The sequence below is a fragment of the Rattus rattus genome, chromosome 1 (genome assembly GCF_011064425.1).
Source record: "Rattus rattus isolate New Zealand chromosome 1, Rrattus_CSIRO_v1, whole genome shotgun sequence".
Lineage (NCBI taxonomy): Eukaryota > Metazoa > Chordata > Mammalia > Rodentia > Muridae > Rattus > Rattus rattus.
In genome coordinates this window covers 208654501-208681552 of record NC_046154.1, presented here as the reverse complement: position 1 = coordinate 208681552, position 27052 = coordinate 208654501, and the positions used below count along the sequence as shown (strand labels likewise).

Genomic DNA, 27052 nt, shown 5'->3' with positions numbered 1-27052 from the left:
CTAGTTCCCTTGTGGCAATTGCCACTGACCTTTTTTCTTGTGTGACCACCTGTTTCCTGTCAGAGTATGCCTTCCTCTGTAGCTCAGCCATTTATGTTGATCTGATATATGGGCAAAGGTAAGTCACATGTCATGAGATGGGCTGAGCAACCAACCATCTAATGACATGATTGTTTCCTCTAGTGACCATTCAGGGTCCCACCAAGAGCCACTTCCTTAGTATGAAAGAGTCCTATTATAATTTTTAAAAAAGGAGCTGGATATGTAGCTCATTCGGTAGAGTGTGTCAAATTGTAGTGGCCTAAGGGAAATGAGGAGTTCTAATCAAGGTGACTTTTAGGATATGCATTTTTATTTTATGTGCATCACAGATAATTTTAAAGGAATTTATAATCTTTCATAAGTAACATGTAATAATAGAATGATGGCTTTGGGCAGAGGGCAGGAATTTTGTAATTTATTAATCTTGATCTTTTTGTAGAGGTTTAATGGCTGTTAAGTACTTGTGCCTGGTGGTGGCACACGCCTTTAATCCCAGTGCTCGGGAGGCAGAGGCAGGTGGATCTCAGAATTTGAGGCCATCCTGGTCTTTAGAGCTAGGTCTAGCTAGGTCTACACAGGGAAACCATTTCTTGAAACACACACACACACACACACACACACACACACACACACACACACACACACACACAATAATGGACTTGTTACTGATATTGTCTTCTGTGACTTCATCTAACATTGTATTTCAACATGATTTTAAAAATATTCTTTTCCAGTTAACGGAAGATGAAATTGCAACTATTCTAAAATCCACGTTGAAAGGATTAGAATATTTGCATTTTATGAGGAAAATACACAGAGATATAAAAGCTGGGAATATTCTCCTCAATACAGAAGGACATGCAAAGCTTGCAGATTTTGGAGTGGCTGGCCAGTTAACAGTAAGTTGACCTTAGTGATTTTATATGTTTGACAGTTTTCAGGACTGACTGACTGAACTGGTAATTAGGAGGGTGTGGAAGGGTAGCTTTGCTACTCTTACGCTGAGAAGCCGTATTTGAGTCTGTTACAATGTGCGGATCACTAGGTACTGCATACACTTACATCAGAATGCTCACATTGATGAGAGGGAGAAGGTATGGATCTCTTGGCATATTTTGGCTTGTTTTCATTGCTATCACCCTATCACGATAATGAGTTAAGAGCTCTTGGTATTTTGAATAGAATCTGTGTTACTAGCATAGCACATTTTAACGAATATGTTGTTATACCTTTTATCTTGTGTTTTTGTGTACTATTTATGTGTATGTGACATCATTGCAGGACACGATGGCAAAACGCAATACTGTAATAGGAACCCCGTTTTGGATGGCTCCCGAGGTAATTCAAGAAATAGGTTACAACTGTGTGGCTGACATCTGGTCCCTTGGCATTACGTCTATAGAAATGGCAGAAGGAAAACCTCCTTATGCTGATATACATCCAATGAGGGTAAGAGAATTATATTTTACTATAAGCATTGGTTTTGAGTTTTGTAGTTTTGTAATAATAGAACAAAGACAAAGGGAGTTTAGATTCTCTGCAGAAGAAGTAGATGATTAAAGATGAATAACAAGTTTTGACCAGTTTTCACTGAACTGTGAGTTGTGAGAAAGAGCTCTGACAGCTGTTTGTTTGCAGCAAGCACTCCTCTCCTCCACCCAAAACAGTATCCATGGGTTCCTTACTTTTCAGTAGAAGAGACTTTTTCTTCTTTCCTTGTTTTTTAGCTGATTATTTTCCAAAGGTTACTGGAAAAGGTTTTAAGAAATTAGTCCTTACTCACAGTCTACAGTTTTTACCTTTTTGTGCCTTTTCCTTCTTCTTTGTATGTTCTTTAAGCTGATATTAAAAGTATTGTTTGTTTGTTTGGTAATTTTTGCATTTGAAGTATATATATCTTGCATACTGAAGTATAGGTTGTTGTCTTAGGGTTTGCAATGACATAGGTTTTAGGTTATAGTGATATGTGACTTTCTGGCATATATTCACACACATACATGTATATGTGTGTATGTATATACATACAATACATGTTTATTGCCATCTAGTGGCCGTAGTTACCCTAGGAAAGGATGCAGGGTAAAGGGAGTTAGGTTTGTATGCATATTTATGGAAAAGATAGACAGGGCGATGCGGAGAGGCAAGTGATAAATAGATGAAGAAAACAGGGAATACTTTTGAACATCTAATGAGGAGTAAATTGGAATTATGTTTATTATTACAAAGCTGCTATGGTACAGATAACTGCAGTATTGAAAATACTTAACATCTAAGTGATATATTTGAGCACAATTATTTTAGTGGTATAGTTATACTCCATGAATATTATCTTTGTCCATGTAAACTCCCCTGGCAATATGAAAAAGTAAAAATAGCATAAACCATGTATTTGGAAAGAACATGAAAAGTGGCAAAGTCAGCCTAGGGACAGGAGCTCTTTCTTCTTCGGGTGTCAGTCACCTCCGGTGCTCTGGGCATGATATTACTCATGGGATGATCCCCTGATCAGATGGATTTAAGTCTTAAGGAAAGATTTCCAGTTCATCTGCAACATTTTAGCTAAGTTCTAGAGGTGAGTCTGACACTGTAGCCATTCTGTTTCTACCCTTTGTAAATCTTGCCCAAACAAGTGGTTTAGCACATTAAATTGGCCACGTTAAAGCCTCTGTACCAGATTGAAAGGAATTAGAGTATGTGACCCCTGCTTTCATGATCTTAAAATTCACGAGTTTGAATTCATACTTACTTGATAGTGAAAAAATATTAGAATATAGTATTTTTCTTTTAAAAGTTCTCTGGATACACTATATTGCACCATCTTTCTAGGATGCTGTCTTAGTCATTGTTCTATTGGTGTGAGGAGACACCATGACACCAAGGCATCTCTTATAAAGGAAGAGATTTAATTGGGCTGGCCTATAGTTCAGAGGTTTAGTTTATTATCATCATAGTGGGAAGCATGGCAGTGTGCTAGCAGACATGGTGCTGGAGAGGTTTTTGGAGTTCTGTATCTGGAGTGGCAGATATGAGGAAGAAATATCAACCATTAGGCTTGGCTTGAGCTTCTGAGACCTTAAAGTCTGTGCTCTAGTGATGCACTTTCTCCAACAAAGCTACACCTACTCCAACAAGGCCACACCTCTTAATCGTGTCACTCCCTGTGGACCTATGGGGCCATTTTTATTCAAACAACCACAGATTCCTTGGTCTCTTTTCCTATCGTTTTAACTCCTGCTGGGTTTTCAAGTCCCAACTCGGGTTTTATTTATTTGTTTGTTTGTTTATGTGCATGGTGTTTTGCCTGTATATATGTCTGGTGTGTGTGTCACCCATATAGGCTAGTCCAGGGTATCAATGTCAGGGTATGCCTGACATTGGAGGCATAGATAGTAGGGAGCTTCCATGTGGGTGCAGGGAACCAAACCTGGGTCCTCTGGAAGAGTAGCCAGTGCTGCTCCATATCTTCACTCCCTCAGATTTATTTACAAGTCTGAGGCCTTTCTTGACAACTGCAGTCCATATAGATTTCTGTTTTTCTCCTTATAATTTGCACACTTTCTTTGGCTAGTAAGCTTAGGCATTCCCAAATGTAATACGTTGTAGTTCTAGTTTACATCCTAATAAGCCCACATAAAAGACACACAGTCCCGATGTTTTATTTATAAGCCACATGCTTAGACTGGGCAGATCTAGGCTAGACTCACTCCTTCCCCAGCCACACAACCCCTTCTTACTTGCTGTTTCTCCTGGCCCTATGGCTCTGGTCCATGGTGGCTTCTTCTTCTTACATCTTTCTTTTTCCCCCCCTTTACCTGCAACCCCTTCTGGAACCTCCTGTCCCCCTTTTCTGCCTCCACTGCCCAGTCACTGAGCAGTTAAATTGGGGAAAAGGTTCACATGACATCACTTGACTATATGAGCATTTGCTGGTCAGATCAGCCACATCTCGAGGAACTAATATTTTGCACTAGAATTTAAGCAGCATCAGATCAACCCACCACAGTGTGTTTTAAGTTGCTATGTAAATAGTCTTGAATCTTTCTTGTATTGTGAGCTATTCCACAACTTGAGTACCAGAATGCATGTGTTGAGAACAGCCAGGTCATGCAGAAGATAGATTTCCAAAACCTGAATCCTTGCTTGCTTACAAGGACCCTTGCTTTCCCTGAAATGACCGTATTTATTTGGTTCTCGGTTTTCCTTCAGACCCTTTGAAACAGTTGTCTTTGCTTTTCCTTGGATTAATGATTTCATGAAACACATTTTACCATTTGTAACATAGAATGTGAAACTATTGTTCAGGGTAGGTAGTTAGTAAAGCTAATAATGAAATAATAAAATTAGTGATCTGTATAGTCTTATGCAGTTATCAATGGTTGTGTGTGTGTGTGTGTGTGTGTGTGTGTGTGTGTGTGTGTGTGTGTGTGTGTGTGTGTGTGTGTGTGTGTGTGTGTGTGTGTGTGTGTGTGTGTGTGTGTGTGGTGTGTGGTGTGTGTGTGTGTGTGTGTGTGTGTGTGTGGTGTGTGTGTGTGTGTGTGTGTGTGTGTGTGTGTGTGTGTGTGTGTGTGTGTGTGTGGTGGTGAGTAAGATAAAAGAACCTTCTGAGAGTGATAAAAAACAGGGCCCTAACTAGAATTGGACAGTGAAAAAATATATTTGAAATATCAATAGGTATCTTACATAGCTTAGATGAAACCTTTAAGTAAAGAGTTAATATTATTTGTTAATATGACTTAACCTGTCAGTAGCAAAACCAAGATTTGAATTCAGGGATCAAACTTAGGTCATTTGCTAAGCTGTAAGCTCCCTGAACAGGTTAGCCATCTTGTGCCCTTTGACCATTTTAATAGGGTATGGCCCCATCAACCACACATAATCAGCATACTACTTAGGCAGCCTGAGTTCTCGGACTGATTTGGGATCAGACTGTTGTAGCCATTTCCTTAGATACTGCAAATTAACAGTGACAACCCCTCTTATGTTCACTTCACAGAGTTCTTAGGCTCAAATGAGATAGATATCTGGGAATTGGACCCATACATTAAAGAAGTAGAATTGTTATACACCATTCTGCAGTATTTTTTAGTTTTTTGAATGATTTGAGTTCTGATAATGATTCCTATTTAATGCTAGTTGCAATTCTTTCTTAGGAAACCTTTCTGCTGTGGGAAAAACAGGTAGTGTCTGCCTTCCTCTGACTTTGTGCTGGTTGTCCATTGGTACCGTGGAGGAATCAGAGCCAACGCAGCACCCAAGGCATTACCCTACTCAGGTGGCCTCTGCAGCGGCTACTGGAGATAGCATGGAAATAATGCAGAAATAATAGGCTGACAGACAGATTTTCTCTCCTTTCTAGTGGTGACAAATGGAGTTTTTAAAAATATGTATGTTTATATCTGGACCTCACGTGTTGGTCTGTGTGACCGTGACTGAGTGAGAGTATGTGCATGCACTCGTGCATGTGTATAGGCCAGAGAATAAAGAGAATGACCTTGCCTTTTGTCTGGTTTGACAGTCTCTTGTTCACACCTGCTTACCCCAGGCTGGCTGGCCCACAACTTGTCTTATATTTCCTGCTAGATCTTAGTTTTAAAGGAAGCGTGCCTCCCATGTTTTTTTGGATTGAACCTGACACAGTGACCTATCTATAAAAGTATTCAAAATCAAATATTTTTGCTCTGCAACTGTGAGCCAGGCTCCCTTTTCTATCTTGAAAATTCTCTTATTGTGTTGGTATGAAACATGTTGACCTCAGATTCTTCTTTCTTACAATATTAAATATTTTACTTACAACTTAGGGCCAGGGAAATAAAAAAAAATTGACAGTAAATGCTAATAAAATACAGCTTAAAACACCCCTCTTTCCCCTGTAGCCTGCCTTTCAGCCTTTTATTTATTATTTAACACAATCTATATAAATTTAATTTTTTTTTGAGTATTTTAGATCCTGTCCCCTTAATGAAGGAAATCAAAACAAGAGTATTGCCATTTTCTAGTTCTGAGCTTTGGACATGGCAGGAGAATCATTAGCTCATGCTGTTGCATTCTCAGTTACAGTGATGTCCAGGGTGGAGAGCTAAGGTGGCAGTTGTTACAGAAAACATACAAGGTCAGTGAATTTGTGGCTTGGACATTGGTATGTTGACAGGAGTTGACTGTAATTTCAAGTGCACAATGCTTGAAAATATATAATATTTTGTAAGAAATATTTTGTAAGAAATATCAAGTTTGACTTTTGGAATTATGTTTTTATACACACACACACACACACACACACACACACACGACACAGAAAGAATTGTTTACTATGTCTTAGAGAACTGTTGATTATGTTCATACAGATTGTGTGTGTTGGTGTTCAGTTTTCAATATCACTTTTATATAAATACAACCTTCTTCATTACAGATGGGCTCATGTAAATAGCATAATTACACAATATTGAGCTTTATAGTGAAAGGCAAAGAATACATGATAAGGGAGACTTTGTAAGCATCACAGTGACTTATATACTACAATTCACCATTTTCAGTGAAAGACTTGTTAATCTCAAATTCTGTAATCAAATAAATGATATTAAAGAAAGAAGTAATTTAACATAACAATTGTGGCTTATACTGAACATATGTTCCTGTTAATAAGTTTCATTATGATCTTTAAGGACTTGTATTTAGTTAGTACATTTCGGTTCATTTGATACCCTCAGTTTTTCTTAATTTTTATTAGCAAGTTGTTACAGTGGTTAACAAGAAATACACAGATTTAAGCTGCAATAGGTTTCCCAGGGTTATATGATCCCACTTCACAAGCTTCTCGAACATATGTAGATGCTTTTCTATTTTGCTTTAGCTATGACATACAATTGATACAGGCAAGCATGAAAGCTTGGGCAAATTTTCCTTGCTTTTTCTGGATCTTGCTCAGGTTCTGTGGTATTTATGTAAAGAACAGTTTGTTGCTTGGGAATGCATGTTGAAATTACCATGCACACTGTTTTGCTGTAGGCCCCTTGGCATCGCCACAAAGGTAATACATTGCCAGTAGGCCATTTCCTTGTCGGCTGCATTTACAATTTAATAGAAATATTACATGACTTTTTAAACAAGTGTTTTGGCAGGGAGGAAACGGCAGTTTCCATGCAAACAAGCATAGCTTCCTTTTCTTAACCACACTACAGCTACTCAAGAAATTGTAGTTGGTTTTAAGTTTGGGGTTCAGGGGTAGAATGGGGAGTCAGGTTGAAATAGCAATGACATTGATATTTACTATAAAATACTCATGTGTTCTTGTTGCTGGATTTTATTTCTGTTTCGTTTCAGTCATTGACAACTAATATATTTATGCATCACAGCTCAGATAATTTTAATGCAATTTAGGAATAACTGGATTTTGATTCGTTGAAAAGGCCAGGACCACAGATAAGTCCTAGATGGTAACAACTGCCTTTTATAGTTTTGTTTCTTACCTTTGGCCTTGCTGTGTGGTTGGTCCTTCATGATTTTACCTAAGCATTACCTTTGTCTGTTTGCTTTAAACTGTTAGTTTTGTCTCATGAATATGACAGCAAAGAGATTTGGGTGACTTGTTTACATTGACATCAAACCTGGTAATATTCCTGTCATATCCTTTGGTCATTCTGCTTTGGTCTCATAGTTTGAAACTTGAAACGTCATATTTACAGTTTTTATTTGGAAGTTGCTTTGTCCTATAATTCTTTTACTTCCGCAGTCCTCTGGCTCTTGAAGCATTGGCAGTTCTGAGTAAAAATGCATTGTTGGTTGTAAAGGATCTATACTTTTGGAAGCTTCCCACAGGGAAGAAATTGTGCTTTACATTTTAACATTTCTGTGGCCGCATTCTTTTTCTAGTATAAATCTCTTTTCTTTTGTAGGAAAGAGAGATGGTTTATACTTCAGTCCTTTCTCCTTTTCTTTTCTTATTGCTTCTGACTTCTTATCCAACTGCCTGGCAGCGGTAGCCCGTTACACTGCTCGGGGTGTGGGAGGAACTGGCATTGGGTGTGCTCTTGCAGCCATCCTAGCCTGGCTTTTGTTATTCCCCATGCTTAGTGTTGGTAATGGACATATGGACATCAGATGTCCCAGGGAATACTGTACGAAGCCAATCTGAACTGTTTGCATTGGCCTCAAGTTCAATCACGGTATTTATTTTTCCATGGTTCTTACCCATATTATCCATACCTCCTGCTTAGCTTGTGTCCCTGCTACCATGGACTGTGTTTCGTCTGATTGCCCCCATTTTTAGCAGTATATAATTGCTTTTCCCTGCAGCTGCCTTTGTATGGCACTGGTTGGTGTTTATAAAAGAGCCCAAGTCAGTTAGACAGCAGATACTCAGGTGCATAGCACTGTGATATTCAGTTTGTCTTTCTGTTTACACACAGGAGAGTTTCATATCCATTCTCCTGGACTAGGATTGAATATTTTAGTGAAAAAGGTGTGAGAGTGACAGTGTAGACAGTACACTGACATTTAGTATCCATAGTAACTGCTATGTAATATCAGAATTGGTATATCAAATCAAGTTACAGTTTTATTCCTGTACTTTGAAGTGAAATCCTCAAGTTCTTTTGTAGGCTTGAGGAAATGTGGCTCTGATGTTATTTATTGCAGTGACCTTTATCTCTCTAGCGTTGCATAAAGCCATTTCTAATTACTTCTTTGCAGACCATGAATAGAGGAGTTGCCATGCTCTTAGAACTTTCAGTGAGCCAACTAGTATAGTTAGTCGGAAGCTGCAGCCTTAGGCTTCTGGGTCAGCTGGCCGGTGTGTGGGTATTTATTCGTTTAGCTGATACTTACTAAGTGCCTACTGTCTACAGGGACTGTTTCATAGTCTGAGGATATAGAAATAGAAGGAAAACACAAACATTTCTCTATTGAGTTTTGTATACTGACGGGGAAAGAGAATGCAGAAAAGAAATAAAGCTTGTATATTATGTGGTAATAGGAGAAAAGCAAGGGAATAAAATAGGAAATGATGGGTCTTAGAGAATGTTCGGTGTATTGTAGTTTTAGCCAATACCTCATCCAGAAAGTAATACTTGAATAAAAACCCCAGGAAATGTAGACTGAGTATAGATATTTCAAGCAGAGATAACAGTTGTGTATTTAGTTATGTTGAAGTGGGGGTGTTTCTTTTGACTCCTGGTGTGTGTCACAAAGCTTTAACGGTTACACATCAGTGCTTAGACTTTTATTTTCAAATAAAAACTATGTGACTTAAATAAAACATTTTCATATATAATCTGCATTTAACACAAAGCCTTTAAAGGAATATACTGCTTTACAGCAGAAGAGAACAACCAAGATGGAACTGTCCTAAGGTTTACAACTTACTCAGTATCAACATCCCCTGTTTGTGCTATCCATGAGACATGTTAGACCTTCCATTTTCTTAGATGGATTTCTCTGTGTAGCCCTGGCTGGTCTAGACCAGGGTGGCCTTGAACTCAGAGATGCACCTGCTTGTACACCCAATCCTCGAGTGCTGGGCATGGTATACCTCCACCTCCTCTACCTCCACCTCCACCTCCACCACCTCCACCTCCACCTCCACCTCCACCACCACCACCATCACCACCATCACCTCCACCTCCACCTCCACCTCCACCTCCACCTCCACCACCATCACCACCACCACCTCCTCCACCATCACCTCCACCTCCTCCACCTCCTCCACCTCCTCCACCTCCACCACCTCCACCTCCACCTCCTCCATATCAATTCTGCATGAATTTAGCTTTTGTTTCTTTTCCACAGTATTATTTCTACATAGGATTTTAAGAGCTCTATTAGAGAGAACTATTTTTTAGCCCTAAGAAACTTACATGTACACTGAACTTTCTACATGGTATCTTTAAGGTTTTATCAGTAAGCACTCGTAGCTAGCTGAGTGATTGAATCAAGTCTGAATAATCAACCGTATCAGAACATGCAACTAATAATGAACAGTTGTTAGAGACTTCCTGCTAGCAGTCCAGGCATTTTAGAAAGAAAACATTCTGAGTATTTTCTTCATTTAAAATGTATTTAACCTGCCAAAAAATACAAATGTGGTTGTCTTAACCTTGAGTACTGGTATATACATGTGCATTTAGGAAGTATTACACTGTTGCCAACCCTTGGTCACTGGGGTGAGTGGAATTGTTTCTCATTACCTGGTTGCATTTGCTATTTGCTCTCTTTTCCTGCTGAGACTGAGTGTATAAAACAACCTGTCAAGTCTCAAGAAGAAGAGTTCTAGACAGTTCTGGGAGGGAGAGATGAGTGGAAGAAGGATAGCATAGTAGTTGCCCAGATTTGGAGGAGATATGTGAAATTGAAGCCAAAAAGAATTAGGAGAATCTGGTGCTTTAGACAAGGGGAAGGCCTTAAAGAGTATGTTCCTTAGACATATGTCCATAGACATATGTGGTTTCTTTTTTACCTTTATATTGGTGGTATGAATTAGAGCATCAGATTGAAGGCCATGGCTGGCTTATAGGAGTGTAATTTAGTAAAGTGCTAGAGCAAAAATAAATTCTCAAGAAACCAAGAAATGCTTTTCAGTGCAAAGGGTACTATCAACAGCACAAAACAGCAATCTACAGATTGGGAGAAGATCTTTAACAACCCTACATCTGATAGAGGGCTAATATACAATATATACCAAAAACTCAAGAAGTTAGACTCTAAAGAACCAAATAACCCTATTAAAAATGGGGTACAGAGCTAATTAATTCTCAGCTGAGGAATGCCGAATGGCTGAGAAGCACCTAAAGAAGTGTTCAACATCTTTAGTCATCAGGGAAATGCAAATTAGCACAACCCTGAGATTCCACCTCACACCAGTGAGAATGGCTAAGATCAAAAACTCAGGTAACAACAGATGCTGGCGAGGATGTGGAGAAAGAGGAACACTCCTCCACTGTTGGTAGGATTGCAGGCTGATACAACCACTCTGGAAATCAGTCTGGTGGTTCCTCAGAAAATTGGACATTGCATTACCTGAGGACCCAGCTATACCTCTCTTGGGCACACACCCAAAAGATGTTCCAACATTCAACAAGTTCACGTGCTCCACTATGTTCATCGCAGCCTTATTTATAATAGCCAGAAGCTGAAAACAACCCAGATGTCCCTCAAAAGAGGAAAGGGTACAGAAAATGTGGTACATTTATATAACAGAGTACTACTCAACTATTAAAAACAATGACTTTATGAAATTCACAGGCAAGTGGGTGGAACTAGAAAATATTATCCTGTGTGAGTTAACTCAATCACAAAAAGCCACACATCGCATGCACTCACTGATAAGTGGCTATTAGCCCAAAAGCTTGGATTACTCACCACCCTACATTCCCCTACACTGGGGAAAGGAGCCTTCACAGGACCAAGGACTTCTCCTCCCATTGATGCCGGATAATGCCATCCTCTGCTACATATGCAGCTGAAGCCATGGGTCTCCCCATGTGAACTCTTTGATTGGTAGTTTAGTCCCTGGGAGTTCTGGGGTGTCTGGTTGGTTGATAGTGTTGTTCTTCCTATGTGGTTTCAAATGTCTTCCTTCAGCTCCTTCAGTCCTTTCTGTAACTCCTCCATTGGGGTCCCTGTGCTCAGTCTGATGGTTAGCTGCAAGCATCCTCATCTGTATCAGTAGGGCTCTGGCAGAGCCTCTCAGGAGACATCTGTATCAGGCTCCTGTCAGCAAGCACTTTTTGTAATCAACAATAGTGACTGGGTTTGGTGGCCGCATATGGGATGGGTCGCCAGGTGGGACAGTCTCTGGATGCCTTTTTCTTCAGTCTTTGCTCCACACTTTGTCCATGTATTTTCTCCCTTGAATATTTTGTTCCCCCTTCTAAGATGAACGGAAGCATCCACATTTTGGTCTTCCTTCTTCTTAAGCTTCATATGGTCTGTGAGTTGTTTCTGAACATTTGGGCTCATATCTACTTCTCAGGGAGTACATATGATGTGTGTTCTTTTGCAATTAGGTTACCTCACTCAGGATGATATTTTCTAGTTTCATCCATTTGCCTAAGAATTTCATGAAGTCATTGTTTTGATAGCTGATTAGTACTCCATTGTATAGATCCATTTTCTGTATCCATTCCTCTGTTGAAGGGCATCTGGGTTCCTTCCTGGCTTTCTTGAGTCAGGGCTAGGAATCTGAATTGATGTCTTTGTGCTTGAACAACAAGGCCTTTACTTATGAGCCCTCTTCCAAGCCCTCAATATTATTACTTTTAAGTGGCATCAGTTATGTTCATATTATTCTGCAATCACCACCAAGATTCACTTCTCATTCCCACCTTAACTTCATACTTAAATAATTAAATAGTTCCCTGTTACCCCATCCATATGACATGAAGTAGTCACCCTGACCTATAAATTTGTTGTGACTCTAACCAAGCAAGTGAAATATCTGTATGACAAGAACTGCATGTCTTTGAAAGAAATCAAAGAAGATTTCAGAAGATGGGGCAATCTCCCATGCTCATGGATTAGTAGAATTAATAGTAAGAATGGCCGTCCTGTCAAAAGTAATCTACAGATTCAATGCAATCCTCATCCAAATTCCAACTTAATTCTGAACAGAGATAGAAAGAAATATTCTCAACTTCATATGGAAAAACCAAAGACCCAGGATATTGAAAACAGTTCTCTACAATAAAAGAACTTCTTGGGGAATTGCTTTCCTTGACCTCAAGCTGTATTACAGAGCAATAGTAATAAAAACTGCATGGTATTGGTACAGAGACAGACTGGTAGAGCAATGGAATAGAACTGACAACCCAGAAATGAACCCACACACTTATGGTCACTTGATCTTTGACAAAGAAGCCAAAACCATACAGTAGAAAAAGGAAAGTATCTTCAACAAATGGTGCTGGTCTAACTGGTGGCTTGCATGTAGAAGAATGCAAATTTATCCATTCTTATCTCCTTGTACAAAGCACAACTCCAAGTGGATCAGGGACCTCCACATAAAACCAGATACGCTGAATCTAATAGAAGAGAAAGTGGGAAAGAACCTCGAACACCTTGGCATGGGGAAAATTTCCTGAACAGAACACCAATAGCTTATGCTCTAAGATCAAGAATTGACAAATGGGACCTCATGAAACTGAAAAGGTTATGTAAAGCAAAGGACACTGTCAATAAGACAAACAGCAACGTACAGATCTTTACCAACCTTACATTGGATAGAGAGCTAATATTCAAAATATAAAAAGAAGTTAGACTTCAGAGAGCCAAATAACCCTATTAAAAATGAGGTACAGTGCTAAACAGAGAATTCTCAACTGAGAAATCTCAAATGGCTGAGAAGCACCTAAAGAAATGTTCAGTATCCTTAGTCATCAGGGAAATGCAAATCACAGTGACTCTGAGATTCCACTTCATGCCAGTCAGAATGGCTAAGATGAAAAGCTCAAGTGACAGCAGAGGCTGGGGAGGATGTGGAGAAAGAGTCTTTTTCATTCTTCTGGGTATATAATCAGTAGTGGAATTCCTAGATTGTATGGGAATTGTGTTGGTTTTTCTGAGGGACCACTATAATTTTTCCATAGCTCACCAACCTCTCCTGTTGTATTAGAGCGACAGGATAGGAGGGCATATAGAATATATTATTTCAAGGATTTCTAGATCTTGCTGCTGTATAGGGTGCACCTGTACTTCTAGCTACTTGCAAGGCAGTGGAAGAACTGAATTTAGGCCAGCCTGGACAACACAGAGACTGCATTTAAAAAGAAAACAAGCCAGATTTACCATACTAATAAGATTCAGGAAAATCCTGTCAATTTGTTAAGTTGTGTTTGTTGTTACAGGAAGCTGGGTTACTTGTGCACAGATCTGCAGGGGAACAGGAGACAAGGCTGCTGTACTATGATAATCCTCAGGTTACATTTCTCTCTCACAGGTCACACATTGCAAAGCTAAGAACATTTTGAAATGTGTGATAGAGAATTTGTTAAATGTTTTTTCCCCTACACACCAAATATTTCACTTAACTACTAGCTTTGCTCACATAGCACTTACATGTATTTTCCCTTACTTGTTAATAAACACTTATTGTAAGGAGGGCACTTAAGTCTATGCTTTGAATCACTGTATGTTAATGTGTCATGCCCATTCTTTGGCTGATTTCAACACAGATTTGATGTTTATTTAATAATTTACTGTAATATTAAAATTAACAACATTCTTTTTTGTTACTCACAAATGTGCATTTGGAATATATTGTTCCAAACAGAACTGTTGTAAGATTGTTGCCAATCTTAGTGTCATCACTATCCTTGAGAAAACAGAAGAACTAGTAAAATATATATGAAGCAATGAAATGGAAAATATTAACTATTTTCTTTTGGAGGGTATGTCATGATTTTCTCCTTGAGCTACTAGTTGGAAGTGTCTCATGATTTCTTTTAATCTGTTTTGTTTTGAGTTAAGTGTTTTCAGACCGTATCTTTTGGCTGCCATGTGGGAAATAATGCTTTATTTAGAAACATATTCCTGTAAACTATTGGGTAAATATTTCAACTTTGGTGTATAGAATCTTGTTTGTTTTTTCCTATCTTTTTTTATTTACCTTAAGTAAGGGAGATGAACCCCTTCTATTCAGTGTTACAGTTTCATGAATGAGTCCTGGGCTCTGGCAGTGGGCATCTCGCGGTTTAGCTTTATGAGCCTTTCAAGTTTGCTTTCCCCAGGCCAACCCAGTTCTTCTCATTTTGACGTTGAGGTATCTCGATAGTTTGAGGTCATAAAACTGAATGTCTGGGATGAAGAAATTTTATGTATCACCAAAAAATTAACTACAGACTTCTGATGGTGTTGACATTTTTGGAGCTTAATATCACCACAAATCCATAATGTGTTACCCTTTAGAGAAGCATGTAAAGATGGCAGCCTCTTTTCAAACCTCTGAAACATTTCCTAATAATCGTAAAGGTTCTTAGTGGACCATTTAGGTTTCTGCAGTGTTTTAAAATAAGTCCCCAACTCTAACAAGCAATAACTCGATGGTCAGATATGCCAACATTGGCATTCCCCAGAAGTTTCACTGAATTGTTGTAATGCCAACAATTTAAATAACTTTCTATAAAGTATGTGGCTTGTGAACAAAGCTGGGCGTGGGAGAGGGAGTCCTCCCCAGAAAAGCAGACTAGTGGCTATCCAGTGCTTAGCAGCCCTGACAGCATACACCTGCAAGGACCATTAGATGGTCTCAACAGCTTATATTTAGGAATCTACATGTACCTACATGTATATCTACCAAGACATATATGCAGTCAGTAACAATGAGTGAAAAACGAAGTCATGAATTTCAGTGTGTTTGAAAATGTTCAAACAGATTAGAAGAACATGAGTTTGAACAAATTTGAGAGGTATACATGGGAGGGTTTGGAGGGAGGAAAGAGAGAAACCTTGTAATTAATACACAGTTTCAAAATAAAAAGTATGTCTTGGATAATAGAAAATCGTACTTTAATTTATTGGAGAAATTGTTTTAAAAACTTTTGATGAAATAATTGAAAGTTTGTTTCAGGTTTGCTGAGATGGCTCATCAGGTAAAGTACTTCTGTTCATGTCTGGTAGCAGTGTCCTTCCTTCCTTCCCTGGACCAGATTGGAGGTTGAGTCTCAGGGTCCACACGCTCTTCTCTGCATGAACACAAAGCACTGTGTAACGTTCCTGTCGGCCTTTCTTACTCCTGAACTCTGTGAGTCCAGGACTGACAAAATTCAGACAAGATTCTTCTTTCTAAACTGTTAGAGCTTGAAGAGTGATATCTAAGAAATTAGTTATGATGACTTTGTTGATGGGAACTTTTGTCAGCTATTGTAATATTATGGATTATATTTGCAGCAAAGAAGTATTGAAAAGAATCCATCTAGTGCAGGGAAGTTCTGATTTCACTCTAATGAACCTATTCCTGTCTCTCCAGGACTCTGCCTAAAGTAAAACTTTGAATAATTTGAATATTCAATGACAGTCAGGTTATTTATCATCTGACAATGTAGCTGTCATCTGTTGAAGAGTGAATATAGTTAGCAGTTTTAAATTTTTCTGTCAAAATTGATAAAGAGACGGATTATTTTTTAATTGAACGAATTATTTTCTAACTGCATGCTTCATCCACCTTCAAATGGACTCTTCACGGGGATTGTTGTCAATATTAGCAAGAATATCCAAATTTATGTACTGTCATCTATTTGTAGCTTTCTCATCTGCTCGTTTCCCAGGCTAAAATGTAATGAAATAAAGGGTTTGTCATCAATACTGTATTAAGTAAAGGAGGTTACTAGAGAGGGTGAATACAATAAAAATTACTATAAGCACATATGAAGATACAGTAAAATTCTATGTATCACTGTATGCTATTAAAATTCTAATGTAGAGAAAGTAACAAAATAGTAATAATGCAATTATTTTTAAATAAAATTTTATGTATATGATCCATTTTTTATATTTATTGAAATATATGTGTATGTATGTGAGAGTGTCATAGTTAATATCTTACCAAGAGGAATAAAAAGTGCTGTTTAAAGGGTACTTACTCTCTTTTCAATAACAAAATAAAAAAAGGTTTATTTTTTTTTGGTAGAGAAAATTTCATCAAATTTAAACAACAGATTATACAATAATTAGTCCAAGAGGAACAGTTAGGCTTAGTATAATGTTGCTGAATACATTATACATTTTTTACAGGTTATGGATTTAAATTTGTGGGTTTTTAAAATTTTTCATTATATATTTCTTTACTTACATTTCAAAGATTATTCCCTCTCCCTGTTTTTTTTAATTTTTTATATATTTCTTTACTTACATTTCAAAGGGAAATTTGTATTTTTAAGTTTTAAAATTCTTTGCAGAGTTTTTGTTTGTTTGTTTTTGTTTTTATTAAAACAATTTTATTTTTAAATTCTACTAGAGGGTTTAGACTAACAATTTAGGTTTATAAAATTTTTTGTTTACAGTTTTAGAGATTCTTACTTGGTTTCTTTATTTTGAATTGTGTATATATTCATTCAGTTTTTAAAGAATGCTGCATATTTAATGGAAGAACGTTTTTAAAGGAAGTGTTGCCAATCAGTCTAAATTTGTTACAGTTAAAATTTGATGGTCTACAGACAATTTATAATCCTTTTCTTGTTATAAAATATTGTCAAATTTTTAGTAGTATCAGTTGGAAAGTTTATAGAAGCGTTTAAGGTGGTTTAAAAGAGAAGTAAATCTTTAATTTGAATGTGATGGCACCTGTTTTCATTTTGTTTCCTCGGCAACACTACGGGTGCTCCCACACTGCCCACAGACCACCCTGGTTCTGGAGGAGAATGAAATCATTCTGTCTCTTTCTTAAAAAAATAAAACAAAACCCTTCATCCTTCCACTGACTAAATATTTAAACAGAATTATAAAGCATCTGTCAGAGTTTGTGGACTCACTTTGGAGTGAAAGAGTCTAGGACACATACATGGAAGCTTTGAGTAAAAGTATCTGAGCGATTTTACTTTGACTCTCTATGGTAGCAGTTTCCGTAGAGTGAGAGTTAGAAGTCAGGATGGTGACTAACAGTAAAGGGAGAAAACTGGCAGCACTCAACATTTGTTGTGGAAAGCCATGCTTTCTGTGTCATCCATTTGCTGAGAATTTGAATTAAAAAATGAAACACCGTTTTTCCCCCTAGAATGTTCCCAGCAGTCATGGCTTATGCTGTAGCACAGGGATCCCCAACCATCCAGTTACTTCATTGCTACTTCATAACTGTAATTTTGCTACTGTTATAAACCGCTATATAAGTACCTGGTACACATCCTCCAAAGGGCTTGGGATATGAGGTTGGAGCCGCGGCTCTGGAGACTCCTGAAGGAGAAGAGTCAAGCCAGCAGAAACAACCTTTTCTAGTAGGTTCTGCGATTCTCAGACGCCATCATCTCTTCATGGATACCATAAAGTGTTTTGTTAGCTGTTTTAGCTGTGGGCAGTTGAGACTTAGAGTCATTGAAGTAAGTGGCTGGAAATTACTAATTTTCAGTGATCTGAGGCCAGAATTGATTCTTATAATAGGTAAATATCTTAGGCTAACATATATTCTTTTGACAAACTTTCTTAATCAAATTGGTTTTATTCCTGTGCCTGCCAAGGAAAATTCATATGGGAATATTTTAGTTCATATTTGTAGAATTGGATGAATATATAGGCTTGTAGGTCTTTATTTAAAATTTTCTTTTTTATATAGATTATGTCTTGCCTTGGAAATATTTGTAGGTGGCATATTCTAAATCAGACTTCATAAAGAAGCCTTATATAGAACCAACACGAACATTAAGTATTTGACATGTGTTTCAAGTGACGTTCTTCTGTTCTTTTTACTGTAAGATCGCATCTTTTTCTTAGCTCCAGCACTGTCTGTGACCAGCTGCTGGAGCCTGGTCTGCACAGTGGTGGTTGGGTGGACCAGAGCTAAAGTGCGGGAGACCAGCAGTGCAGTGTTGATAGTCCTGGCGGCCCATGATGCCAGTAAGAAAGGAGGAGGAGACCTCTGCACATACGAAGGGCATAAAAACAAGGCAGCCTTTAAATTCAGCTGACTGATGAAAGGAGTGTAGTGTGTCCACGCACCTGGAGAGACAGTTCTGTACCCACGAGTTTTTTCTGAAGCTTTTTCTAGTTTTTACTTTTTTTTTTTTTTTTTTTTTTATTCATTTATTATATATAAGTACACTGTTCTTCAGATACACCAGAAGGGGCATCGGATCTCTTTACAGATGGTTGTGAGCCACCATGTGGTTGCTGGGAATTGAACTCATGACCTCTGGAAGAGCAGTCAAGGTGCTCTTAACATGAGCCATCTCTCCAGCCCTAGTTTTTACTTTTAAAGATGCTTCTGTATATAACTGTTGTTTACTTAGAGAGAGACCTAGTTTACCCTCAGTATGAGGGATCGGACCTGGAACATACTAAGCAAGAGCTCTACTATATCTCCAAGCTACCTCTCTATTGGTTTTAAAGAATTATGTATTTTTATTTGAATTATATTTAATTTAATTATAATTACATCTTTTTACCCTTACTCTTTCTCCCTCTGTCCTCTCTCATATACCCCCTTTGTTCTTTCTCAAATTCACAGCCTTTCTTTTCTTTAGTTGTTTTGCACATGTTCTCTCCTAAATGTATAAATATAACCTGCATATTTTACAGTAAGCATGGTCTCAGAGCCAACCACTTAACTAGAGTTGATAGCTAGTTGGGGCTCGTCCCTGGGAAGACCGTGTCTCTCACTCTCAGTGCTCCTCGGTTGCTCAGAGTCCTCTGCCTATCATTGAGTCCTGGTGAGTTTTCCTCTCCCATGTTAGCATGTGCATTGATGTGTTCCTGTTTGGGTCTTGTCTAGACAGCCATGTTGATGAGACTTCATGGGTTAGAGACATTTTTAGGAAACATAATCTCACAGCAGACTTCTCTTCTTTTGAGTTTTAGACTATTTCCTTCCTCTTCCAGTGATCCTTGAGCTTTAGGCTTTGAATTATGGTATGGATATATCAGGTAAGACTGGGCGGCACATGTCTCTTGTTCTTTGCATGAAGATCAGTTAGGGTTTTCTGTAATGGTCTCAGTCAGTTGAAAAGCAGTGTTTCTTTGGTAAGGGGGTACAAACTACACTTATTTGTGGGTCTAAGGATAAATGTATAGAATGTAGTTAGGAGTTATTCTGATTTAGTTAAGTGTAGGTTCTCCTTTGTGATCTATAGATTGATTAGCCCTGGGTCCTATGCTAAGTTTTCAGTACCAAGCATGTTCTCCCTCTTGTTGAGAGGGCCTTAAATCCTATGAAAGCTGCTGGTTACTGCCAGCATATGCATGTCACTACTGTACTCTTAGGGCTGTTATGCCCGTGCCGGTCACTGTTGTGGTTCAGAGCATCATGACTGGGGAGGGCTGTTGGTTGCTTCCTTCCTTTGGAAGCTTGCATGGTGCCTTCTGGGTCTGTAATATGTTGAGGCCTGGAATGGTAAGCCCTCCAACATTGTTCATTTCATGCAGGATCATTTTTTAAATCTACCCAACGTCTTTTGTAGTTATGATTTTTGAGATAGCTTTTTTTCTAGTTCTGTGAAGGATGAGATGGAGATTTTGATTGGTATTATATTGAATCTTTAAATGGCTTTTGGCATTCATAATATTGATTCTACCAAGATATGAGCCTTGAATGTCTTTCCATTTTCAAGTGTCTTAATCAGCTTCTTCGGCTTAAAGTTTTCCTTGTAGAGGTCTTTTACATCCTTGGTTACATTTAGTCCTAGGTAATTGTCTTTGAGGCTGTTGTGGATGGGAATGTATCCATGTTCTTTTTTTCTGTATAATTGTTTTTGTTACATTGAAAAGCTATTGTTGAATTTTGGCAAGTTGATTCAGTGCCTTACTGAGTTACTGTTGACTGTTTCTAGAAGTTTTCTGGTAGAATTTTTGGATTCCTAATGTATGATATAATAATCTAGAATAGGGATTCGTTCACTTCTTAATTTCCTGTGTGTATCCCTTTTTTGCAGTACTGTTCTCACTAGTCTTCATGTATGATTGAAAAGTAGTGGCGGTGGTGGTTGCCCAGTCTTGTTCCTGATTCCAGTGGGATTGCTTCAAGTTTTTCTCCATTTACGATGGTGTTTGTTGTGGGTTATCATACAAGTTTTTCATTACATTGAGATCTCTTCCTCTAGTGTACTCTCACTAGGACTTTATCATGAAGGCCTGTTGGATTTTGTCAGTCTTTTTCTACATCTGTTGAAATGATCATGTGATTGCAATCATCATGTATTTTGTTCTCAGCAGTATTTTATGTTTCAGCAATTCTAACTTTGTGTGTGTGTGTGTGTGTGTGTGTGTGTGTGTGTGTGTGTGTGTGTGTGTGTACAATCTCTAGGGTATACTTATTCCTCTGTTAGGTCTACAACACAGATTCCTGTCTTTAGGTTTGGTCTGTTGGATATTGTCTTTAACAGTATTTATATTATGGGAACATTTTCTTCTCTGTTATCTATTACTATGATGAATATTAATTATTTTTGCATGATGTACTATATTGCCTGTGTGTTCCTTTATTTTTTAAAATTTAAATTGTTTTGGCTTATTTCAGCTAGATCTCCTACTTTGGAAGTCCTGATAGTCTGTCTTCTGCCTGAGTCTTCCGTAAGTCTTTCCATTGACTGCTCTAGTTGTGTTATTGGAAGTTTTAGTTTTATCTTCATTTCTGCTTACACTCTCTTATATGATTCTGTCTCCTTATTGAATTATGCTTTCAGATTTTGGATTGTCTATGTCACCTCCATCAGCCTGTGTTTGTGTTTTCTTGGGTTTCACTCAGTCATTAATTCTCCTTATGTTTACCGAGTGATTTCTTTAAATTCTTTGAGTTCTTCAATGGAATTTATGATAGTTCTTTTAAATTCTGTGTCCTGGCGTTCATCTAGGAAATTCTCATTGGTGAATATTTCTGTAGGAGTGATGGATTTGAGGGATGGGTACACTGCCTTAATTTTTATGTTTGTATTTTTTGATGAGATGTGCCCATGTGGACTTGTTTTGTTAGTTCTGTGTCTGATATGGATAGGCAAGGTGAGAAGAACATGCGCAGTAGAGGTCAGGTTGGACCTAAAGGTTGGAGATGGCTTAGGTGAACACAGGGCCGAGCTGGTGTGCAGAATATGCATCCTGGTCTAAAGCTGAAGTTTGGGGGTAAAGATGGGATTGATGAAGGTGCATAGAGTGTAGAATCAAGTGGCTTCACAAGGCCAGACCCTGCAGAGGATGTTCAGGATGTAGGTGGGAGAAGAGTTTCCATGTCACATGAAAGTGGCCTGTAGATTGGGAACATTCAGGGTCCTGGTGGAAGCCTAGTCAACTGGGAGCCATGAATGCAGGGGTAACCGTACTCCAGAGCTCCAGATGTGGGCCTGGGCTGTATCTGGAGACTTGGAGAGAACTTGTAGAAGGGAAGATAGGTGATCTGGTTAAACCCTAGAGAAGATCATACAGAATTCAGCTTATCAGAAAGCCCCAGTCTCATTTTAAAAATTAGCCTTAAAAAAAAGAAACTCCTTCTTTGCCATTTTGAGGCAGAGTCCTGCTAGGTTGTCCATATTGGTCTTGAATCTGTACTGTAGCCCAGGCAGACACTTGTGTAATTTGTGATGCTCCTGCATTAGCTTTCTGAGTAGCTGTGGTCATAGACCTGTGACAACAGGCTCAGCTTGAAACACATACTCCAAATAGGCTCATTATTGACCGGTTACAGTTCTACTTTTTAATAGTCCTTCATATCCCTGATACAAGGATCATATAAATTTACAAACAGAAATCCATCTATCCTATCCTTTACCTATGCACGGCACGGCTGACTGTGCATGATAGTTTCTTGGGGATAAGGCAATAAATCTCCACCTAGGTGCCTAGAACTTTGCTGGAAAGAAAGGTGATGAAAATGCTTGAGGAATTGATTTTTTAAAAATCTAAGTGGTTTTATTATGGAGAAGTTATTACATCACATTTATGGACATTAGACACTATTAAAAACCCTTTGGTTTTCTTTTTAATTAATTAATTAATTAATTAAACAGTTACTTCCCACTCTCCTCGTATCTATTCAATATAGTACTCAGAGTTCTAGCCAGAGCAATAAAACAGCTGAAGAAGATCAAGGGGATACAAGTTGGAAAGGAAGAAGTCAAGTCATCACTATTGGCAGATGATATGACAGTGCACATAACTGACTCCGAATATTCTACCAGGGAATTCAACAGCAGATGAACACTTTCAGCAAAGTGGGTGGGTACAAAAATTAGCTCAAACACATCAGTGGCCTTTCTTTATACAGATAATAAACGGCCTGAGAAAGAAATATGGTAAGTGACACACTTCACAATAGTCACAAAGAATATAAAATATCTTGGTGTAACTCTGATCAAGCCAGTGAAAGATCTGTATGACAAGAACTTCAAGTCTCTCAAGAAAGAAATCGAAGACCTCAGAAAATGGAGAGATCTTCCATGCTCATGGATCAGCAGGATTGGCATAGTAAAGATGGCCATCCTACCAAAACTCATCTACACAGTCCTCTGCTGTATGTGTGTGGGTGTCTCGTATCAGCTGGTGTGTGCTGCCTGGTTGGTGGCCCAGTGTCTGAGAGATCTCTGGGGTCCAGATCAGTTGAGACTGCTGGTCTTCCTATGGAATCCCCCTCCTCAGCTTTTTCTAACCTTTCCTTAATTCAGTCACAGGGGTCCCCGGCTTCTGTCCATGGGTTGGGTGTAAGTATCTGCATCTGACTCTCAGAGGGCAGCCATGCTACAGAGGCTCCTGGCTAAAGCACAGCATTGCCTCAGTAACGGTGTGAGGCCTTGGGGCCTCCCCTTGAACTGGATCCCAAAGTGGACCTGCCGCTGGACCTCCTATCTCTCGGGCTCTTCTCTATTTTTGTCCCTGCAGTTACTTTACACCGGAACAATTCTGGGTCAGAGTTTTTGACTGTGGGATGGCAACCCCATCCTGCCAGTCCAGTCTTTCTACTGGAGGTGGACTCTACGAGTTCCTTCTCCAGACTGTAGAGCACTTCATTCAAGATCTCTCCCCTTGAGTCCAGAGAGTCTCTCACCTCCCAGGTCTCTGGTACATTCACAGGGTCTCCTCACCACCTACTTCCTGAGACTGACTGTTTCCATTTTTTCTGCTGGCCCTCAAGGCTTCAGTCCTGTCCCCCTCCCCCTCCTCCCAAATATCTGATCCTGTTTCCCTTTGCCCTTCCTTGTCCCCTCCCACAGCCAGATCTCTCCTTCCTCTGCCCTCTGATTGCTTCCTTCTCCCTCCCAAGTGGGACTGAGTCATCCATCCCGTCTTGGGCCCTTGGGCTCGTTAACTTTTTTGAGTTCTGTGGATTATATCCTGGGTATTCTGTAATTTTTGGCTAATATCCACTTATTAGTGAGTACGTGCATGTCCGTTTGAGTCTGAGTTACCTCATCAGGATGATATTTTCTAGTTCCAAGGTTGGAAGATTTTTAATGACTGCTTCTATTTCCTTAGGCATTATAAAACCATTCATAGTCTACCTGATCTCGATTAGCTTTTATATTTGGTATGTGTATAGAAAATCATCCACTTCATTGAGATTTTCCAATCTTGTGAATTACAGACTTTTGATGTAAGACCTAATAATTCTTTGAATTTTCATTTTTATTGTTATGTCTCCCTTTTCATTTCTGATTTTGTTAATTTTGGTGCTGCCTTTGTGCCTTTTAGTTATTTTGACTAAAGGTTTGTCTGTCTTGTAGATTTTCTCAAAGAAGCAGCTTTTGATTTTGTTCATTTCTTTCTGGGTTTGTAACTGATTCATTTCATTCCTGATTTTGATTATTTTCTGCCTTCTACTCCTCTTTGGTGCGCTTACTTTTTTTCTACAGCTTTCAGATGTACTTTTAAATTGCTGGTATGAGAACTTTCTAATGTCTTTATGGAGATACTCAGTACCCTTTTAGCACTGCTGTCATTGTGTTCCATAAGTTTGGGTAATTAGTACTTTCATTTTCATTGAATTCTAGAAAATCTTTAATTTTTTTTATTTCTTCCATGACCCGGTGATCATTGAGTAGAGAATTGTTCAGTTTTCCAGTTTTTTAGACTTTTTGTTGTTGAAGTCCAGCTTTAATCCATGGTGATCTGATAAGATGAATAGTATTATTTCAATCTTCTTGTGTCCGTTGATGTTTGCTTTGTGACTGATTATATTCTTGATTTCAGAGAAGGTCCTTGAGGTGTTGAAAAGAAGGTATATTCTTTTGTGTTTGGGTGAAATGTTCTATAGATATCTCTTAGGTCAATTTGAACCTTAACCTCTGTTAGCTTCTCTATTTTTCTATTTAGTTTCTGTCTTGATGATCGTTCTATTGTTGAGAGTGGGATTTCGAGGAGTCTCACTATTTGATGTGTGACTTAAGCTCTAGTAATGTTTCACTTATGAATGTGGGTGCCTTTGCGTTTGGGGTATAGATGTTCAGAATTGAGATGTCCTTGTGGTGGATTTTTCCTTTGATGAGTATGAAGTGTCCTTCCCTGTCTCTTTTGATTGCTTACAGTTGAAAGTTAATTTTATCAGATACTAGAATGGCCACTCCACCTTGTTTCTGAGTCCGTTTGCTTGGAAAACCTTTTTCCATCCCTTTATACTGAGATAATGAGTTTCTTTGTTGCTGAGATGTGTTTCTTGTATACAGCAGAATGGTGGATTCCGTTTACCTATCAATTCTCTTAGCCTGTGTCTTTTTATTGGGGAATTAAGTCCATTGATGTTGAGAGATATTAAAGACCAATGATCTCTGTTATTTTGATGTTGGTAGTAGAGAGAGAGAGTGTGTGAGTGTGTGAGTGTGTGAGTGTGTGGTGTGTGTGTGTGTGTGTGTGTGTGTGTTTCTTTCTCTTCTATTGGTTTTAATGGTGTGAAATTATTTCTTGTTTTTTCTTGAGTATAGTTAGCCTTATTGGGTTGGGGTTTTCCTTCTAGTATCCTCTGTAGGGCCAGGTTAGTGGAAAGGTATTGTTTGAATTTGTTTTTTTCATGGAATATCTTGATTTCTCCATCTATGATGATTGAAAGTTTTGCTGAGTATAGTAGACTGGTCTGGCATCTGTGGTCTGTTGGAGCTCTGCCGAGGCTCTTCTAGCTTTTAGTCTCAGATGAGAAATCGGGTGTAATTCTGGTAGGTCTGCCTTTATGTGTTGCTTGGCCTTTTTCCCCTGCTGCTTTTAATATTATTTCTTTGTTTTGTATATTTAGTGTTTTGATTATTATATGGCAGGAGTATTTTTTTTTTCTGGTCCAATCTGGTGTTATGTAACGTTTTTGTACCTTTATAGACATTTCTTTTTTCAGGTTAGGGAAATTTTCTTCTGTGATTTTGTTGAAGATGTTTTCTGGACCTTTGAGGTGGGAATAATTTCTTTTTCCTTCTCCTTCTCCTCCTCCTTCTTCTATTCTATTGTTCTTAGATTTGGTTCTTTTCAAAGTGTTACAGATTTCCTGGATGTTCATATCATGAGCTTTTTAAATCTTGTGTTTTCCTTGACTGATATATTGATTTCTTCTATTTTATCTTCTACCCCTGAGATTCTCTCTTCCATCTTCTGTATTCATTAGTAATACCCATGTCTATGGTTTCTGAACTCTTCCCTAGGTTTCCCACCTCCAGGATTGCATTTTCTTTATTGTTTCCATTTCCCTTTTCAGGGCTTGGACAGTTTTAGTCATATCCCTCACCTGTCTGATTGTATTTTCCTATGTTTTTTAATATTTAATTGCTTTCTCTTTTAATGACTCTCCCTGTTTGAATGTATTTTCTTGCATTTCCTTAAGGTTTTTATTCATGTCCTCTTCACAGGCCTCGGTCATCTTTACAAGACTGGCTTTAAGAGCCTCTTCTTGTGCTTCCCTTTATAGGATATCCAGGGTTTTCTGTAGCAGGGCAGCTGGGCTCTGGTGGTGCCCTGTGCCCTGGATCTTGCCGACTGCGTTCTTAAACTCTGGTTTAGGCATTTGGTTTTCTCTGGTGTTGGTGGGATGATCCTGATGGCAGTGGGACTTCTGGAGTTGTGGGCCGGACAGTAGAGATGAGAGTACACTGATCTGTTGGGTGTGCCATAGGCAGACCCCACTCTACTCTTCCAGGCACACCTAGCTGTGGTGGTGCGTGGGTCCAACTCTGCAGACTGTTCCAGCCCGACGGCTGGGGCGATGGGTGTATACAACTAGGATGGGTGGTTGGGCAGAGTTCCAAGCTTTTGGGGTCCCTTGTAGGCTCCACTGGAGATGGCGGAGGATGCCTTTCCAGACAGGAGTGCCAGGGCACAACTAGACAGTGGGCCTCCAGGGATTACTCGTGCCACTCACCTCTGCTGGCTCCCCTAAGTGGACCTTCTTTTGGTTTTCTTAATGTTGTAAAGTACAACTATGGAACTT

The 27052-nt window shown here is 38.8% G+C and overlaps 1 protein-coding gene across 1 annotated transcript in view; it reads left to right on the top strand.

Moving 5' to 3' along the window:
- Positions 1 to 27052, top strand: part of Stk3 (serine/threonine kinase 3) — a 235904-nt gene that overhangs the window by 66278 nt on the left and 142574 nt on the right. The window contains 2 exon segments of the mRNA XM_032914403.1: positions 777 to 941; positions 1324 to 1491. Coding sequence (XP_032770294.1) covers positions 777 to 941; positions 1324 to 1491 — 333 coding nt within the window.